The sequence below is a fragment of the Mesoplodon bidens genome, assembly GCF_964165515.1.
Source record: "Mesoplodon bidens genome assembly, chromosome: 12".
Taxonomy (NCBI): domain Eukaryota; kingdom Metazoa; phylum Chordata; class Mammalia; order Artiodactyla; family Ziphiidae; genus Mesoplodon; species Mesoplodon bidens.
Window position 1 is genome coordinate 40,193,698 of NC_138168.1, and position 18,771 is coordinate 40,212,468.

Sequence of the window (18,771 nt, forward strand, 5' to 3'; positions counted from 1 at the left end):
ATATTTGAAGAGATTATAGTTGAAAACTTCCCCAATATGGGAAAGGAAATAGTTAGTCAAGTCCAGGAGGCACAGAGAGTCCCATATAGAATAAATCCAAGGAGAAATACGCCAAGACACATATTAATCAAAATGTCAAAAATTAAACACAAAGAAATCATATTAAAAGCAGCAAGGGAAAAACAACAAATAACACACAAGGGAATCCCCATCAGGTTAACAGCTGATCTCTCAGCAGAAACTCTACAATCCAGAAGGGAGTGGCAGGACATAATTAAAGTGATGAAGGAGAGAAACCTGCAACCAAGATTACTCTACCCAGCAAGGATCTCATTCAGATTTGATGGAGAAATTAAAACCTTTACAGACAAGCAAAAGCTGAGAGAGTTCAGCACCACCAAACCAGCTTTACAACAAATGCTAAAGGAACTTCTCTAGGCAAGAAACACAACAGAAGGAAAAGACCTACAATAACGAACCCAAAGCAATTAAGGAAATGGGAATAGGAACATACATATCAATAATTACCTTAAATGTAAATGGACTAAATGCTCCCACCAAAAGACACAAATTGGCTGAATGGATACAAAAACAAGACCCATATATATGCTGTCTACAAGAGACCCACTTCAGACCTAGAGACACATACAGATTGAAAGTAAGGGGATGGAAAAAGATATTCCATGCAAATGGAAATCAAAAGAAAGCTGGAGTAGCAATTCTTATATCAGACAAAATAGACTTTAAAATAAAGACTATTAGAAGAGACAAAGAAGGACACTACATAACGATAAAGGGATCGATCCAAGAAGAAGATATAACAATTGTAAATATTTATGCACCCAACATAGGAGCACCTCAATACATAAGGCAAATACTAACAGCCATAAAAGGGGAAATCGACAGTAACACAATCATAGTAGGGGACTTTAACACCCCACTTTCACCAATGGACAGATCATCCAAAATGAAAATAAATAAGGAAACACAAGCTTTAAATGATACATTAAACAAGATGGACTTAGTTGATATTTATAGGACATTCCATCCAAAAACAACAGAATACACATTTTTCTCAAGTGCTCATGGAACATTCTCCAGGATAGATCATATCTTGGGTCACAAATCAAGCCTTGGTAATTTTAAGAAAATTGAAATTGTATCAAGTATCTTTTCCGACCACAATGCTATGAGACTAGACATCAATTACAGGAAAAGATATGTAAAAAATACAAACACATGGAGGCTAAACAATACACTACTCAATAACGAAGTGATCACTGAAGAAATCAAAGAGGAAATTAAAAAATTCCTAGAAACAAATGACAATGGAGACACGACGACCCAAAACCTATGGGACGCAGCAAAAGCAGTTCTAAGGGGGAAGTTTATAGCAATACAATCCCACCTTAAGAAACAGGAAACATTTCGAGTAAACAACCTGACCCTGCACCTAAAGCAATTAGAGAAAGAAGAACAAAAAACCCCCAAAGCTAGCAGAAGGAAAGAAATCATAAAGATCAGATCAGAAATAAATGAAAAAGAAATGAAGGAAACGATAGCAAAGATCAACCAAACTAAAAGCTGGTTCTTTGAGAAGATAAACAAAATTGACAAACCATTAGCCAGACTCATCAAGAAAAGAAGGGAGAAGACTCAAATCAATAGAATTAGAAATGAAAAAGGAGAAGTAACAACTGACACTGCAGAAATACAAAAGATCATGAGAGATTACTATAAGCAACTCTATGCCAATAAAATGGACAACCTGGAAGAAATGGACAAATTCTTAGAAATGCACAACCTGCCAAGACTGACTCAGGAAGAAATAGAAAATATGAATAGACCAATCACAAGCACTGAAATTGAAACTGTGATTAAAAATCTTCCATCAAACAAAAGCCCAGGACCAGATGGCTTCACAGGTGAATTCTATCAAACATTTAGAGAAGAGCTAACACCCATCCTTCTCAAACTCTTCCAAACAATATCAGAGGAAGGAACACTCCCAAACTCATTCTACGAGGCCACCATCACCTTGATACCAAAACCAGGCAAGGATGTCATAAAAAAGAAAGAAAACTACAGGCCAATATCACTGATGAACATAGATGCAAAAATCCTCAACAAAATACTAGCAAACAGAATCCAACAGCACATTAAAAGGATCATACACCATGATCAAGTGGGGTTTATTCCAGGAATGCAAGGATTCTTCAATATACGCAAATCAATCAATGTGATACACCATATTAACAAGTTGAAGGAGAAAAACCATATGATCATCTCAATAGATGCAGAGAAAGCTTTCGACAAAATTCAACACCCATTTATGATAAAAACCCTGCAGAAAGTAGGCATAGAGGGATCTTTCCTCAACATAATAAAGGCCATATATGACAAACCCACAGCCAACATTGTCCTCAATGGTGAAAAACTGAAACCATTTCCACTAAGATCAGGAACAAGACAAGGCTGCCCACTCTCACCACTCTTATTCAACATAGTTTTGGAAGTTTTAGCCACAGCAATCAGAGAAGAAAAGGAAATAAAAGGAATCCAAATTGGAAAAGAAGAAGTAAAGCTGTCACTGTTTGCAGATGACATGATACTATACATAGAGAATCCTAAAGATGCTACCGAAAAACTACTAGAGCTAATCAATGAATTTGGTAAAGTAGCAGGATACAAAATTAATGTACAGAAATCTCTGGCATTCCTGTACACTAATGATGAAAAATCTGAAAATGAAATCAAGAAAACACTCCCATTTACCATCGCAACAAAAAGAATAAAATATCTAGGAATAAACCTACCTAAGGAGACAAAAGACCTGTATGCAGAAAATTATAAGACACTGATGAAAGAAATTAAAGATGATACAAATAGATGGAGAGATATACCATGCTCCTGGATTGGAAGAATCAATATTGTGAAAATGACTCTACTACCCAAAGCAATCTACAGATTCAATGCAATCCCTATCAAACTGCCACTGGCATTTTTCACAGAACTAGAACAAAAAATTTCAAAATTTGTTTGGAAAAACAAAAGACCCCGAATAGCCAAAGCAATCTTGAGAACGAAAAACGGAGCTGGAGGAATCAGGCTCCCTGACTTCAGACTGTACTACAAAGCTACAGTAATTAAGACAGTGTGGTACTGGCATAAAAACAGAAAGATAGATCAGTGGATCAGGATAGAAAGCCCAGAGATAAACCCACGCACATATGGCCAACTTATCTTTGATAAAGGAGGCAGGAATGTACAGTGGAGAAAGGACAGCCTCTTCAATAAGTGGTGCTGGGAAAACTGGACAGGGACATGTAAAAGTTTGAGATTAGATCATTCCCTAACACCATACACAAAAATAAGCTCAAAATGGATTAAAGACCTAAATGTAAGGCCAGAAACTATCAAACTCTTAGAGGAAAACATAGGTAGAACACTCTATGACATAAATCACAGCAAGATCCTTTTGGACCCACCTCCTAGAGAAATGGAAATAAAAACAAAGATAAACAAATGGGACCTAATGAAACTTCAAAGCTTTTGCATAGCAAAGGAAACCATAAACAAGACCAAAAGACAACCCTCAGAATGGGAGAAAATATTTGCAAATGAAGCAACTGACAAAGGATTAATCTCCAAAATTTATAAACAGCTCATGCAGCTCAATAGCAAAAAAACAAACAATCCAATCCAAAAATGGGCAGAAGACTTAAATAGGCATTTCTCCAAAGAAGATATACAGACTGCCAACAAACACATGAAAGAATGCTCAACATCATTAATCATTAGAGAAATGCAAATCAAAACTACAATGAGATATCATCTCACACCAGTCAGAATGGCCATCATCAAGAAATCTAGAAACAATAAATGCTGGAGAGGGTGTGGAGAAAAGGGAACACTCTCGCACTGCTGGTGGGAATGTGAATTGGTACAGCCACTATGGAGAATAGTATGGAGGTTCCTTAAAAAACTAAAAATAGAACTACCATATGACCCAGCAATCCCGCTACTAGGCATATACCCTGAGAAAACCATAATTCAAAAAGAGACATGTACCAAAATGTTCATTGCAGCTCTATTCACAATAGCCCGGAGCTGGAAACAACCTAAGTGTCCATCATCGGATGAATGGATAAAGAAGATGTGGCACATATATACAATGGAATATTACTCAGCCATAAAAAGAAACGAAACTGAGCTATTTGTAATGAGGTGGATAGACCTAGAGTCTGTCATACAGAGTGAAGTAAGTCAGAAAGAGAAAGACAAATACCGTATGCTAACACATATATACGGAATTAAAAAAAAAAAAAGTCATGAAGAACCTAGGGGTAAAACGGGAATAAAGACACAGACCTACTTGAGAATGGACTTGAGGATATGGGGAGGGGGAAGGGTAAGCTGTGACAAAGCGAAAGAGAGGCATGGACATATATACACTACCAAACGTAAGGTAGATAGATAGTGGGAAGCAGCCGCAGAGCACAGGGAGATCAGCTCGGTGCTTTGTGACCGCCTGGAGGGGTGGGATGCGGAGGGTGGGAGGGAGGGAGATGCATGAGGGAAGGGATGTGGGAACAGATGTATATGTATGACTGATTCACTTTGTTATAAAGCAGAAACTAATAAATAAAAAAAAAATTTTTTTAAATAAAAAAAAAAAAGAACTCTTTTCAGCTTGCAAAGCTGAAATTCTATATCCATTAAACAATAACTCCCCATTCCCTCTCCCGCTAGCCCCTGGCAACCACTATTCTACTTTCTGTATCTATGATTTGGGCTTATCTAAGTACTTCATAAAAGTGGAATCATACAGTTTGTCTTTCTGTGATTGGCTTATTTCACTTAGTATAATGTCCTCAAGGCTCATCCATGTTGTAGCATATGTCAGAATTTCTTTCCTTTTTAAGGCTGAATAATATTCCATTGTATGTATATACCACATTTTGCTTATCCATTCATCTGTCAATGAACACATAGGTTCCTTTTGTTTTAGCTACTATGAATCATACTGCTATGAGCTCAAGTATACAAATATTTCTGCAAGACCCTGTGTCAAATTTGGGGGTGTTATATACCCAGAAGTGGGACTGTTGGGTCATATGGTAATTCTTTTTTTTTTTTTTTTGGCCATGCCATGCAGCTTGTGTGATTCTAGCTCCCTGACCAAGGGATTGAACCTGGGCCTTCAGCAGTGAAAGCGAGGAATCCCAACCACCGTACAGCTAAGGAATTTCCCATATGATAATCCTATTTTTTATTTTTTGAGGAAGCACCAAACTAGTTTTCAGAGCATCTGTACCATTTTCCTTTCCCACCAACAGAGCACAAGGGTTCCAATTTCTCCACATCCTCATCAACACTTGTCATTCTGTCAACACTGTTTTTCTGATAGCCATAGTAATGAATGTGAGTTGGTATCTCAATGTAGTTTTAATTTGCATTTCCCTGATTAGGGGTATTGAGCATCTTTTCATGTTCTTATTGGCCTACGTATCTTATTTGGAGACATGTCTACAAAAGTCCTTTGCCACCTTTTGAACTGCCTACCACTTCATTTTGCTCACAATATTTCCTCCTAGCCTGAGCCATTCCTAGTCACTCTTCAGTATTTATCTCAATTTCCCCTTCATTAAATAATTAAATGAAAATTCATGCTTTGGAAACAAAGTGATACACACACCATATATATATAAATAAAATATGCTTTTTATGTATATGCTTAACTATGCTCAGTATTGAATTAAGGAAATATGATTTAATCCATGGCATGAAACAGTATATGATCTAGTTGAGTAAATTTTATATATATATATATATATATATATATATATACACACACACACATATATATACATAAAAAATATAAAACAGGGTATGTGTAATAACATATTATGTATGTTACACAATATAGTATATATAGTATTAATATGAGTATTGAGATACTGTGATTTATAGGAAAAACATATATTTGGTCTTAATCCACACTTTTTGGGTCGCAGCTCCCAAACCCTTGGAATTTTCTAAGCAGTTAAGGGCAATGGCCCTCTTTTCCTGAAAACGTTTCAGGGAAGGTGAATTTTGGGTCCCACCCAAGGGTGGGGGTTGGTTGCCAGGAGAACCAACCACATGACTACAGGGTACTTTCAGTCCCACCCCGATTTCCAGGGAGGGGAGAGCACCTGGAGGTTGAATCAACTGCTAGTGGCCAATGATTTAAGTCAATCATGACTAATGAAGCCTGCAAAAGACCCAAAAGGAGAGCTTTTTGTCCCTTTCAGGGAGAGCTTCCCGGATGGGAATCAAAATGTTTCTCCATGTGACCATGCCGGGACCTTCTTTGTTCAGGACCTCACCCTGTGTATCTGTCTCTTCATTTGGCTATTGATTTGTATCCTTTAATACCCTTTTATAATAAATCAGTAATCTAGTGAGTAAACAAACAGATTTTCCTGAGTTCTGTGAGCCATTCTAGCAAATTAATTGAACCCAAGAAAGGGATCATGGGAACCTCTGATTTATAGCCACTCAGTCAAAAGTACTGGTAACAACCTGGACTTTCGACTGGAATCCTGAGTTGGAGGGGGTTGTCGGAACCTCCAATTTGTAGTCAGTCAGAAGCACCACTTGTGACTGAGCTTGCAAATGGCATCTGAAGTAGAGAGTGGTCTTATAGGACTGAGCCCTTTACCTACAGAATCTGCTTCTACCTGAAGGTACATAGTGTCAGAATTGAGCTGACTTCTAGGACAGTCTGCTGGCATCCGAGAATTGCTTGTTGGTATGGGGAAGCGTGCGCGCGCGCGCGCACGCGCGCGCACACACACACACACACACACACACACACACACACAGGAACTGGGTCCAGGAACCCTTTGCAAGTATGCTATACACACACACACACACACACATATATATATATATATATATGACATACAGAGAATATACATAATACATGTAGTATATATAACTATTTACTCAGATAATAAATATCTTCGTGCCATGGATTATATCATATTTCTTTAATCAACTCAGTACTAAGCATAGCTAACTGATTACTAATTATTAAATCTTATAATCAATAGCTAAAATTTTTATTAACTGAATAAACCTTTTAAAAGAGAATGAATTACTTTCCTTACTTTGATTTTTTATATCTAAAATGAGGTTAAATGTCATTTAAAATTAGCTTTATAATCAAAGAAATGGAAGAAAATAAAGCTCTGAGTAAACTTTTAAGTTCAAAAGTTTACAAAGTTCCTTCATCGAACACACTGTTATGAAAACCTTAGAAAATAAATCTTCAATAACGTGAGGCAACAGACCAGAAAGTCTTATTAAAATTAATATTGCATTGTTTAAATTATGTGTGTGTCTGTGTGTGTCTGTGTGTGTGTGTCTGCACCCATATTGCTGGATTTCTAAAATCTATTCAGAAGCCTGTCGTGGACCACTGGCATATTGTCAAAATAAACACTTAGGTGGGACTGTACCAGGGAAAAAGCTCCAAAGAAGTGTTTAGGGTAGAGGTTGTTGAAGAAAAGCAGCAATCCATAATCCCCCTCCCAAAAATGAACTGCAAAAGGTACAGGGCAATATGAGAAAACTATATCCTTTTTCTTACTTAATAATCATTATTGCTATTTTCCAGAACCCTGAGTATATCAAAAAGACCAACTAAGTGCACACCAATTTTACTTAGAATGGAGCTAAAATGTTAACTAACACATACATGAGTTCTGCCCTTTATGAGCTCACAATCTAGCCCAAAAAATAAAGAAAAAATGTTCCTGGGACTTCCCCGGCAGTCCAGTGGTTAAGACTCCACACTTCCACTGCAGGGGGCGCGGGTTCAATCCCTGGTTGAAGAACTAAGATCCCACATCCTGGTGCGGTGCAGCAAAAAAATTTTCAAAATAGAAAAAAGAAAAAATGTTTCAAATCTGACCAATATGCAATGTAAGGATATACAATAATTTTTAAGTCTTCCCTTTTTATATTCTCATACAAGCATGAGCAATGCTGGATCCTACTGTACAGGAAACAACTATTTTCCTGCCCAGATACTGCAACAATTATAAGAAGTTTATGGTAACCCAAATGACACAGGGACCAGTCATCCACGTGCTCGGAGGCAGCTTACTGGGTTTTCCACTGGAAAGGAGGGCATTTTAGTATTAATGCACTGATGGCTGAAGACAGAAACACTAAAGCAGGCCAAGAGAAATACGCTACCCTTCTGACAACGATAGATGAGGGGACAAAACAAAAACCCCCATAAACCAGATAGACCAGCAAAAGGGGTAGAATTCACCTATGACTTCTGCTTCAGTCTAGACAAATTTGAACTTATAGAGAAATTAGAGACAAAGACTATTTCTGAAGCCATCAAAAGCTACAGGAAGCAACAAGTAATCAAGTCACTTAAACATTTACTGAGCACCTCTAAGTTGTACAAGGCATTCATTCAATATATAAAAACCAAAATAGTTAAGTATGGAATATCAAAAGTAATCTTTATAGAAATAGAAAGGCATCCAAGTTAGATGTTATGTTAGGGTCATGGACTCTTCTTACTCCTTTTCTCTTCACTGATTTACCATATGAATTATGTAATAATATCTGTTATATTTCTTCATCTTTAAAATGTAATGGTCTCCAAATTCAATGTCTCACCAAAAAAAAAAAAAGAAGATAAATATGTGAGGTGATGGATATGTTAATTAACTAGATGACAGAAATCCTTTCACAATGTATGGATCAAATCATCATGATGCACACTTTAAATATATTATAATTTTATTTACCAATTATACCTCAACAAAGTTGGGAAAAAAAAAAAGCAATGGTCTCCTAAATGACTAAGTCTCCTACTACAACAGCAGCAGACATTTTATCCCTGCTGTGCTCCAATCTGTCCTTTCATTTACAGTTGTTGAGACACTGTACTAAGATATTTTTCTATGTGTAACTTTTTCAGAGAGCTTTGTCACTATCCTACCAACATTTGGGATAATGTATCTAGACCTGAGATCAGTTCAACAAGGGAATGAATGATTTAGTCTATGACCTTGGGCGTGACACCCTACAGCATACCTAATGTGGCCAATTATTAGAAAAACAATTGTTTAATCAGCACGTTACCTCTTGCAACAGTGGACAACTAAACTGGTTCACGTGCTAAGTCAGGAAATGGGACAGACCAGACAGGGTCAAAGGGCTATGCTTCTCCTCTGTCCAACTGAGACACCACTATGGTTCTTGTCTTTCTGGTTCCACTTTAATCCTTGTCTACAAAAATTTGGCCTCAGACTGAGGCAGTGGACAATTTTAGCCCCATATCCATCTCACTTAGGCAGCCACCTCAACTACCTAGAATTCCTGTTCCAAACAGTCAACAAAAATACTTCCAAGAGTAACCAAAAGAAGCGACACATAGGAATAGTCTTTCAAAGAAAAGTTTTCCAGCATTCAAAAAATATTTATAAATGTAAAGTTCCTCAAGCCCTGAATCAAAAACTACTTATTTTCATTTTAAACATAGTTCCAACTATTTTAGTCTGGTTTCTCAGTCCAACAGAAAAATATTGTGGAAGCAGACACAGAGATGTGACTATCTGAAATTCTTGACAAAAAAACTAGGTATAGGGACTTCCCTGGTGGCGCGGTGGTTAAGAATCCGCCTGCCAATGCAGGGGACACGGGTTTCAGCCCTGGTCCGGGAAGATCCCACATGCCACAGAGCAGCTAAGCCCGTGCACCACAACTACTGAGCCTGTGCTCTAGAGCCCGCGAGCCACAACTACTGAAGCCCGCATGCCTAGAGCCCGTGATCTTCAACAAGAGAAGCCACCGCAATGAGAAGCCCGCGCACCGCAACGAAGAGTAGCCCCCACTTGTCGCAACTAGAGAAAGCCCGCATGCAGCAACGAAGACCCAACGCAGCCAAAAATAAATAAATTTATTAAAAAAAAAAACTAAGTATAATGTATTTACTCTGCCTTTAATTGCATTAATGAAATTAACTAAACAATGTGGAAAATAAGCCATGGAGTTCGACAAGGCAAAAGACTACCAGGAAAAAGCACACTAAAACAAAGAGGTGAAAATTATGCTTTTCAGAAAATGTCATTATAATACTAGTAAAAATAAACTTTGACAAATATATCTTCAAGAAGAAAAATATTAGTAAACTTAATAAATTATTAAAATTATAGTTATTTAAAAGTGTAACAAAATAATCCAAGACCCTTGTAACAAAATAATCCAAGACCCTCTTCCCAAGGCAAATATTGGGGAAAAGAAAAAAAAAATTCCCAAATGAAGGTAGAGTGCCTTGACTACTCTTAGTCATAACTGATAATACCACTTAAGCTACTTAAGAAAAAATATTTACCCATTTCTAGCTGCCAAATGAAGGGGTGTACAGCCTGAAATATCTTGATAGTTAGGATTTGCTCCTTTCTTTAAAAGCAGAACCAAGCATTCCACCGATCCACAACTAAAACAATATTAAAAACAGTTCAGACACATTTAACGAACAGCCATAGTTGACATAGCTTAATTAAAAAACAAAAAGCCCTATTAAACACATTATTTGGGGGGTCCATATTGACCTACAATTTAACTCCTGTCACAAATAGTAAATATCCTCTACTTTCAAGATGGTACATTCTACTACAAAAGCTATGAAGTATTTGAGAAGTTCATATAAAGCAAAATAAAGTATTAGCACATAAAAGAAACCATATAGTACTCTTAACTTTTGGCTTTCCAGAATCCAAATTTATACTGAAAAATCAATTTTATTTAGGTAGAGTAATCTCTACCTAAATCCTAAAGGGTGATGAGATATCAACAAATTGATTAGTTACACACTGGAAAATTATGAATAAAAATCATTCCCACAGCTAAATAAAAAATATAAAGCCAACAACTTCACATGAAATTAGCATATAAAATCTTATATTGGTGGGATAAAAGTAAAATTTTGGTGAATGTACCCTCTTAAGTATATCCAGGAAAGATAATCCCCGTGCCTACTTCCTCTAATCTGATCTAGAGCAAGCTAAAACATCAGATATAAGACTTGAGTCCAATCCCAAGATTAACAATCTATCTAGTGAAAGAATGTAAGCATAGCACACTATGCCCTCGACAAAACAAAGAACCACTCAGATGTCTGTTCTCATCTCTCTCCATAACTACTATGGAACACACTGATTCAAAGCTTACTGATCATTACTCTAGACCAAAATTTAATCCAAAATGTCTTAGTCTTACTTTGCTGCAATGTGAAGCAAGCTTCTTTTGACACGTCCAAATGCATAATTGACATCAAACTTTGAATTTGATAGTAGTTCAGAAACAGACCTATGCCAAAAGAAAATTGAGTCAAGGTTTAAAAAAAAAGTTTTTAAAAACATAATAACTCAAGTTAATAGCTGTTTAGTGTTACTCTTACCAATTATTCAAAAGGTTTTGTCCCACATCAGCCAAAAAACAAGGCACTACTCTCTAAGCGTAGCACAGCAGCAGCCAGTGCAGCATCATCCAGAAACCAACTGCCCTCACCTATAAACTGGTGCTGAAGGGTTCCTCGTCTGCCGCTCTGACTATGTCACCTGCTCTGAGGACACCTAAGTTGGCTTCAGCTCCCACTAGATTCTTGAGAAGCAAAGAGAGTAGGACTGGCTGCTCCCCCTGCAGAAAGTTGAGCCTATCTATATTAATTTTGGTCAAATAAGAAAAATCAGACAAAAACATGTTTTAATTATATCAGACAGGAGTTCAAAGCAAAAAAATCATTTATATTTTAAACGTGTTTCAAAATACAGTGTCTCTTTACTTTCTCGTGATAATACCAAACTACCCAATGGCTAACCACAGCAGAGCTGTCTATTATAAGTATAAACATCTCATCACACAGCCAGACAACCACACCTCACGTGCGCCCTGCAAAAAAAAGTGTCAACACTACAACAGAAAGAACATCAAAGTAGTAGAATATTAGGGAATAACTTGTCAATCAGCCCTAACTTTTTGCTATAAAGATCAGTAGTGACCTCTAACAGAAACCATCATAATGTTTTTTTCACTGTCAGTGACCAAGCAAATACTTGTTTTAAGTTCTGACTACGCATTTAGAAAATCTCTTATCACAGAATTTTACAGTTGATACAGATCTTAGAAAATCTTGTTTCTTATTTCACAGACAGAAAATTATAATAGAGGTTAAATAACTTGCCGCAGGACAAAACCTATGTCCAAACTCTATGGTGTGTTTGTGTGTGTACACAACATTTAAGTAAATTTATATTCTTAAAAAATATAAATTTGTGGAAAAAAATATATAAATTTGTAAATAGGCACTCACCTGTGTTGATCAGCCATAACCATTGGCATTAATGTATAAACAGCAGTTTCATTATCTAAGTGTTAAAAAAAAAAAAGAAAAGGAATTAATTTATCTCCTACTTTTTCCAAAGGGTGATACTTATGACTACTTTAGAGTTTTCTTAACTCTAAATAAAAAGCTAGGAGAAGAGGTGGAAGAAGATTACGGATAGTGAAAAACACCAGAGGTATTGCAAGATTTGCAATAATGCACAATGTTTCATCGTACTTACAAGTACTTTGGAGGAATGTTAAGTATATATGAATATCAAAGATAAATATGCTAAAATTATTTTAAAACATTACATATACATAGTATTTGCTCCTTGTCAATAACACAAGAAATTTTTAGAAGCTTTTATGAAACAGCATTAAAGTCTTATTTTTACTTATTACTTACCTCACATTTTCATTTATTATCTTTTATAGAATAAATTCACAGAAATATGATCCAAAAGAAGTTAAAAGTCAATAACATCTATGATCTCATGTGATACTTATATAAATTTCAGATAGTGTTTGAATTTTTTTTTTTTGATGTGGACCATTTTTAAAGTCTTTATTGAATTTGTTACAATATTGTTTCTGTTTTATGTTTTGGTTTTTCTGGCTACAAGGCATGTGGGATCCTCACCAGGGATCAAACCCGCACCCGCTGCTTTGGAAGGCGAGGTCTTAACCACCGGACCGCCAGGGAAGTCCCTGACTTTACTTTTATGTATTACTAATGGTCATTCCTCAAATCAATGCATATTAGAGCTTTATGTTTGTTAATAAGTTACTTACAGAGAAGTAACCCTGACAAGTCCCATTTAGCCCTTAAAAAGTTAATAGCAATACTAAAATTTATGAGTTAAAGTTTGAGAAAAAGGATATTTGCATAGTATCAAAGTATTTCCCCCACAGTGAATTTACAGTGGAGAACCCAGCAGATTATCACCTTAATCATCTGATAAAGGGTAACATCACCAGAAATAATACATATCAATATCTTGTAGCCCTTGAGTTTCCACTGAGAAGGGCACATCACTTTTGTAGCATTCTTGCCAAAAATCTGTAACTTTAATCTACTCATGGGAAAACATCAGACAAACCCAAATTAAGGGGAATTTCACAAAATACCTGATCAGTCCTCTTAATCAAGAACATTAAAGTCAAGGAAAAATTGAAGAAATATCACAGTTCAGGGGAGGTTAAGGAAACATGACAACTAAATACAACGTGGTATCCTAAATTGGATCCTAAAATAGAAAAAAGACATTAGTGGGAAAACTCATGAAGTTCTAATCAAAGTCTGGAATGTGGCTAACAGTATTACACCAATATTAATTCCTTAGTTTTTGGGTTTTTTTTTTTGCGGTACGCGGGCCTCTCACTGTTGTGGCCTCTCCCATTGCGGAGCACAGGCTCCGGATGCGCAGGCTCAGCGGCCATGGCTCACAGGCCCCGCCGCTCTGCGGCATGTGGGATCTTCGCGGACCGGGGCACGAACCCGTGTCCCCTGCATCGGCAGGCGGACTCTCAACCACTGCACCACCAGGGAAGCCCCATTATTTTACTATTTTTGAATGTATACACGAAGAGCAATTTAGTCCTAGTCAACATTCACAAGTACAGTATGCAGATGCAACAACTCTTTCACTATAATAACCAAAGAATCCTACTAATCACAGCCAACATGTTTTAAACCATTACCTTAAAGGCACTGTTCTAAACACTTCACATGCATATGCATCATCTCTTTTATCTTCACAGCCACCTTATGAAGTAGGTACTAGTATTATCCCTATTTTACAAATGAGGAAGCTGAAGCACTAAGTAAAGTAATAAGCCATGTGATGGTGGCATTAAGTGGCTAAACTGGAATTCAAAGCTGGCTGATTCCAAAGCCCCCACAAGAAAAATCTTCCGCTGCCCACAGTATACACTATATAAATAGCCAAAAGGTCTACAATACTATTCTTAACATGTACAATACAGTCTAACTTGTTTTATTCTTGTCCATCTCAATTTTTTCAAAATGCTGACTGCAACCACTAAATTATTCTCATTATCTAAGAGTGAGTCACCAAAAGGAGTTGAAAAGCACTGCACTAAGCCTCCCTCAGCATGGCAACATTCTTTCTCTCTCATATAATACACGCCCCAATAAAAATCTGAACTTCCAAACCATGACAACTTCAATTAAGTCACTCCATAATAAACAAAGTCATAAACAGGAAATACCCTTATTTGTAAATTTAAACTTATAAATCAAGATAGTACATACTTTTAAGTGAGCACCATGAGGTTCGCATGGGTTTTACTTTAGGGTGTTCATTTAGATAAAATTTAGAGGTAGATCTTGTTTTTTAAGTAGTATCTAACCTTATTAAAAAAATAGCTCACATACGCTAAAAGGTATGAAGACACAAATATAACCACAACTATGATGCTAGAAGGAAACTATCCAGGAAATACCATACTAAGAAAGTACTGAATAAAATTTGCTGTCAGGTGCTTCCTTCTCCACACTCATGAAGAAACCCTGAGAACTAGGTATATAACAAAAGTTTTCAGAGTGATAAGAAAAGTTTAATCAATCTCTCACTTTATCAGATATGTTGGCCATTTTTATTAATGACATTTAAGAACTCAGCAACTAAAAGGAAAACCTCAAAGAACAGGAAGCTCAGATTCACTATGCTATATTCAATGTCTCATCAAACCATAAAATGGGAGAGATTTTTTTAAAAATTGATAATTATCCTAATCATCATTCAAATATACGCTCAAATGGGCTCCAGTTCTATTATTTTATTAAACAAATTACATTCACTGTAAATGCAGTAAAGATTACTTTCTCCACATAAGTGAATAATATAAGCCAACTTTTTAAAGTCCACAGAGAATCTATATCCCTAAAATAATTGTTTTCCCTTCACTTCCTCTCTCTCAAGAATATTCCTGTTAGCCCTGCCTAAGATGACTCAACAACCTGCACTCCATTACTTAGTGGGAATACTCAGGTTTTCATCATCCCAAGGAAACATGAATATGTCTTCCCAGAATTCAATTCAATAAATAAAATATCTGCAGGTTAATCCTATGCAACAAAGTTAATTTTAGAGTGAGGGCTGATTAAAAACCTTCCAACCTTAATAACTAGCTCCAATCAAGTGCTTATTAATCACTGGTCTAACAAGGCAAGATAAACATCTGATTATTTCCTAAATTTAGGCAGATATCAGAACTTCTGTTCAGCCCTTAAAATGAAAGCACAACAATCTAGATTTTTATAATTAGAATGTAACACACACACACACACACACACACACACACACACACATTTGAAAGGGCCAATCTCAGAGAATTCAAAAAGATTCATCAGAACTTTGGGACAAAGATAAATTAAAAGGACAGGATGAGCAAACTCACTATAATCAAAGAAAAACAAATGTAAGCAACATGGGAAAAAAGTTTTATTTTTAATAACTCTAGTTTCCAGGGACTCTCAGACTGTCGGTGGAACTTTCCTTTCCAAAGAGTTAGTTGAGAGGTTGATACTCAGTCTTAAAAATGCTGATATAATTAGATCTATATTCTTCTATGTAATAATCCTAAGGAAATATTTATAAAGGCAGACAGATTTTAAAATGTACAAAGCTGTTCCTCATAAAATCTATTATAAAAACAAAAATTAGATTCAATATTTGTTACATATTAACCTACCAAATAAACCTACATTAAATCCTACAAAATAATTAAGCATATTTAAAGATATAAAAAATGTTATATGTTTTCTAAAAGCAAAATAAAAGACTATATGCAGTATGATCTTAGTTTCAGTAAAGAAAGAAAAAATAATAATAGAAGGAAATAAAGAAAATACTAACATTGTTGATCACTGGGTGTGAAATGACGATTTTATTTTTCTTTCTTTTCAAAATTTTCCACAATGAAAACACATTACTTTTAAAACAGGAAACATTATCAAAGTCTTCTAAGTCACATTTACGTTAAAAAAAAACGGGATTTAAACTGAGCAATACAAATACCATGTAAATGAAACTACTACACACGCAGCAACGGATACCAATAATTTGCGGAATATGAGTGAGATCAGCACTTAAGAACTGGACTCAAAGGTGGAAGGTGGAAAGAAAACAGAGAAAGAAAACGTTGAAGCCAGAAGTCTTGTTCCTAAAATCAGGATCATTTTCAGTCTATTACTTTACACTAGCAAGGTACCAAGTACAAAATTATCTTTTGAGAAACGGTCGCCACAAATCATCCTGTTCTGAATCATAAGTAGAGACTAGGGAAAATTTTTTTCAGAAAAATTATCCCCAGGTCTCCAGTCCCCCATTTCTTTTATGGCTCTCACCCAAGTTCCCCTTCACTAACCTTACAGATCACCTCTCCAGCAGCAATTCAAAGAAATTTTTTAAAAAGATAAAAGATAAACTAATGCAATGCATTTAAAAAAATATCACCAGACTTAACTCCTACCCTTTCTCTCAGTTGGGCATACAGAATCAATCCTCTTAGAGACAGCACTGCCCTCTCCCACTACCACTAAACCATCCGAATTCATGAGGCTGCAAACAAAACGGCTTTCTTTCTCATCTCTTTTATTACTAGTGTTTTACCTATTCTGAAGAAATCCTGGCCCACTGAACTAAAATTCCTAAACGACAGGGCTCATGCCTTACTCCTCTCTGCAGAAGCGCCCCAGCTCCCTCCGTCTGATGAATAAATGAAGGCAGACATGCATATTAAAGGAAGGTGTATATATGTAAACACACACAGTACTTCAAGTACATATTTGATATTTGACATCCTTTTTATTTATTGTCAAAATACAACAGTGCTCTACATTTAGAAAAAGAAAAGACTGCTTAATTCCCCTCAGCAGCTTAAAGTAAACAATACTACTTGGGGAGCATCTCTCTAGCCCCAGCAGGCAGCGACTGTAAAATGGCCCACAACTGTGATGTTTTCTGAATCCGGATCTCCTCCCTCCGGGTGATATTTCTGCTCCTTCGCCAAAATCCCTAATTGATAGTCTGGAGAGACTTGGGTCTGTCCTACTTCTTCTAGCAGCAGGACCCTCATAGCCCGGACCCCTCCCCCAAACTCCCACCTGCCCCGGGCGGGAGCGGCGGGCGAGGGGTAACAGCGGGTCCCAGCCCGGACCCTGCCAAGGAAAGTAAATGTGGGCGTTTGTTCAGCTTTTGGTTAGTTTTCCCCGCCGGGCCTCCCCGCGCCCCGAGCCCCGCCCCCGGCGCCCCTAGCCCGCGGCCAGCTCACCGTCCGGCAGCTCTACGGTGCGCGCGCGGCGCAGCGAGCGCGTCAGGCGATTGAGCTGCTCCATCGCTCTCTCCATCCTCGGCGCGCCCTAGGCGCTAACCCTGCCGCGCCCGCGGCCTCCGCGCCCAGCGCCCTACATCCCGCCCCGCGCCCTACATCCCGCCCCGCGCCCGTCCCGCGGGCGGAGGCGGCGGTTTGCCCGGGCTAGCGCCCGGGGCTACGGGGGCCGTTTAGGACCGCGTCCTCCGTCCGGGGGCCGTCGGACAGACCACCGAGTGGACACCCGCCGCCGGAGACGCCGCTCGGGCCCTTCCTGCCGCCGCCACCGCCTCTTCCCTCCCGGCCTCGCACAGCCTTCTGGGAGCGGTAGTTCCGAGCCTCGCGCCCGGGGCGGAGCCACGCTGGGTGCGCCCGTGGCTCCGCGCCCCTGACACGCAGACGCCTGGGTAGGGCGGTGTGTGCGGGAAGCTGTGTGCAAGCTTGCGGAGGGACTTATTGGGTGTTCCCACGAGCCCCTTCTCCTGCACCGCAAAGCTGTACGAGAGCAGCTCCCTTCAATTCTATCACTCCCCCCTATATAGCCGATTGGGGATTTGCACGTTAAATCCATCGTCAATCATCCCAGTTTTGGTACATTTGTTTTCCAGATACATGAACTGTTGAAATATTACATTTTCATATGTTAAAGAATGATAAAGTCAAACAAATGCAAACGCAGAATACACTTTTTCCTTCGTTGCAAGTAACGTAACCGTAGCTTAATTATTTGTCTCCCCTGCTGGGCGATTTCGTGAGGGCAAAGCCGTCCCTTTATCTTGTGCCTTGCATTCCCGTACTCACCACGGCACCTGACACAAAGTTGAAACTTTGGGAAAGATATGGATGATGACATCCTAAAAGAAAATTTTAGTTTATTTGGCAACAATGCTGAAGTGTCAAGATGATGACAGATCCCAGTGGGAAATCCAAAGACTGATTTCGTGAGTTGCAAAAAAACTTGACAATACCAACAAGTGTGGATGAAATTAATTAAAAGGAAATCAGTGGGGAAAAATCATATTTGTCAGC

General features: G+C 37.8%; 1 protein-coding gene across 2 annotated transcripts in view; it reads right to left on the minus strand.

Annotated features, from left to right (window-relative positions):
- Positions 1 to 18,034, minus strand: part of HACE1 (HECT domain and ankyrin repeat containing E3 ubiquitin protein ligase 1) — a 97,685-nt gene extending 79,651 nt beyond the window's left edge. The window contains exons 1-4 of one of the 2 annotated variants that reach the window (XM_081251360.1): positions 17,704 to 18,034; positions 12,392 to 12,446; positions 11,299 to 11,388; positions 10,412 to 10,516 (exon numbers count right to left, since the gene is read on the minus strand). In XM_081251360.1, the coding sequence (XP_081107486.1) occupies positions 10,412 to 10,516; positions 11,299 to 11,388; positions 12,392 to 12,446; positions 17,704 to 17,779 (326 nt within the window). In that variant the 5' untranslated portion in view covers positions 17,780 to 18,034. The remainder of the gene's footprint in view (positions 1 to 10,411; positions 10,517 to 11,298; positions 11,389 to 12,391; positions 12,447 to 17,703) is intronic. The other variant, XM_081251361.1, reaches the window with a different exon arrangement.
- Positions 18,035 to 18,771: the final 737 nt, after the last annotated feature.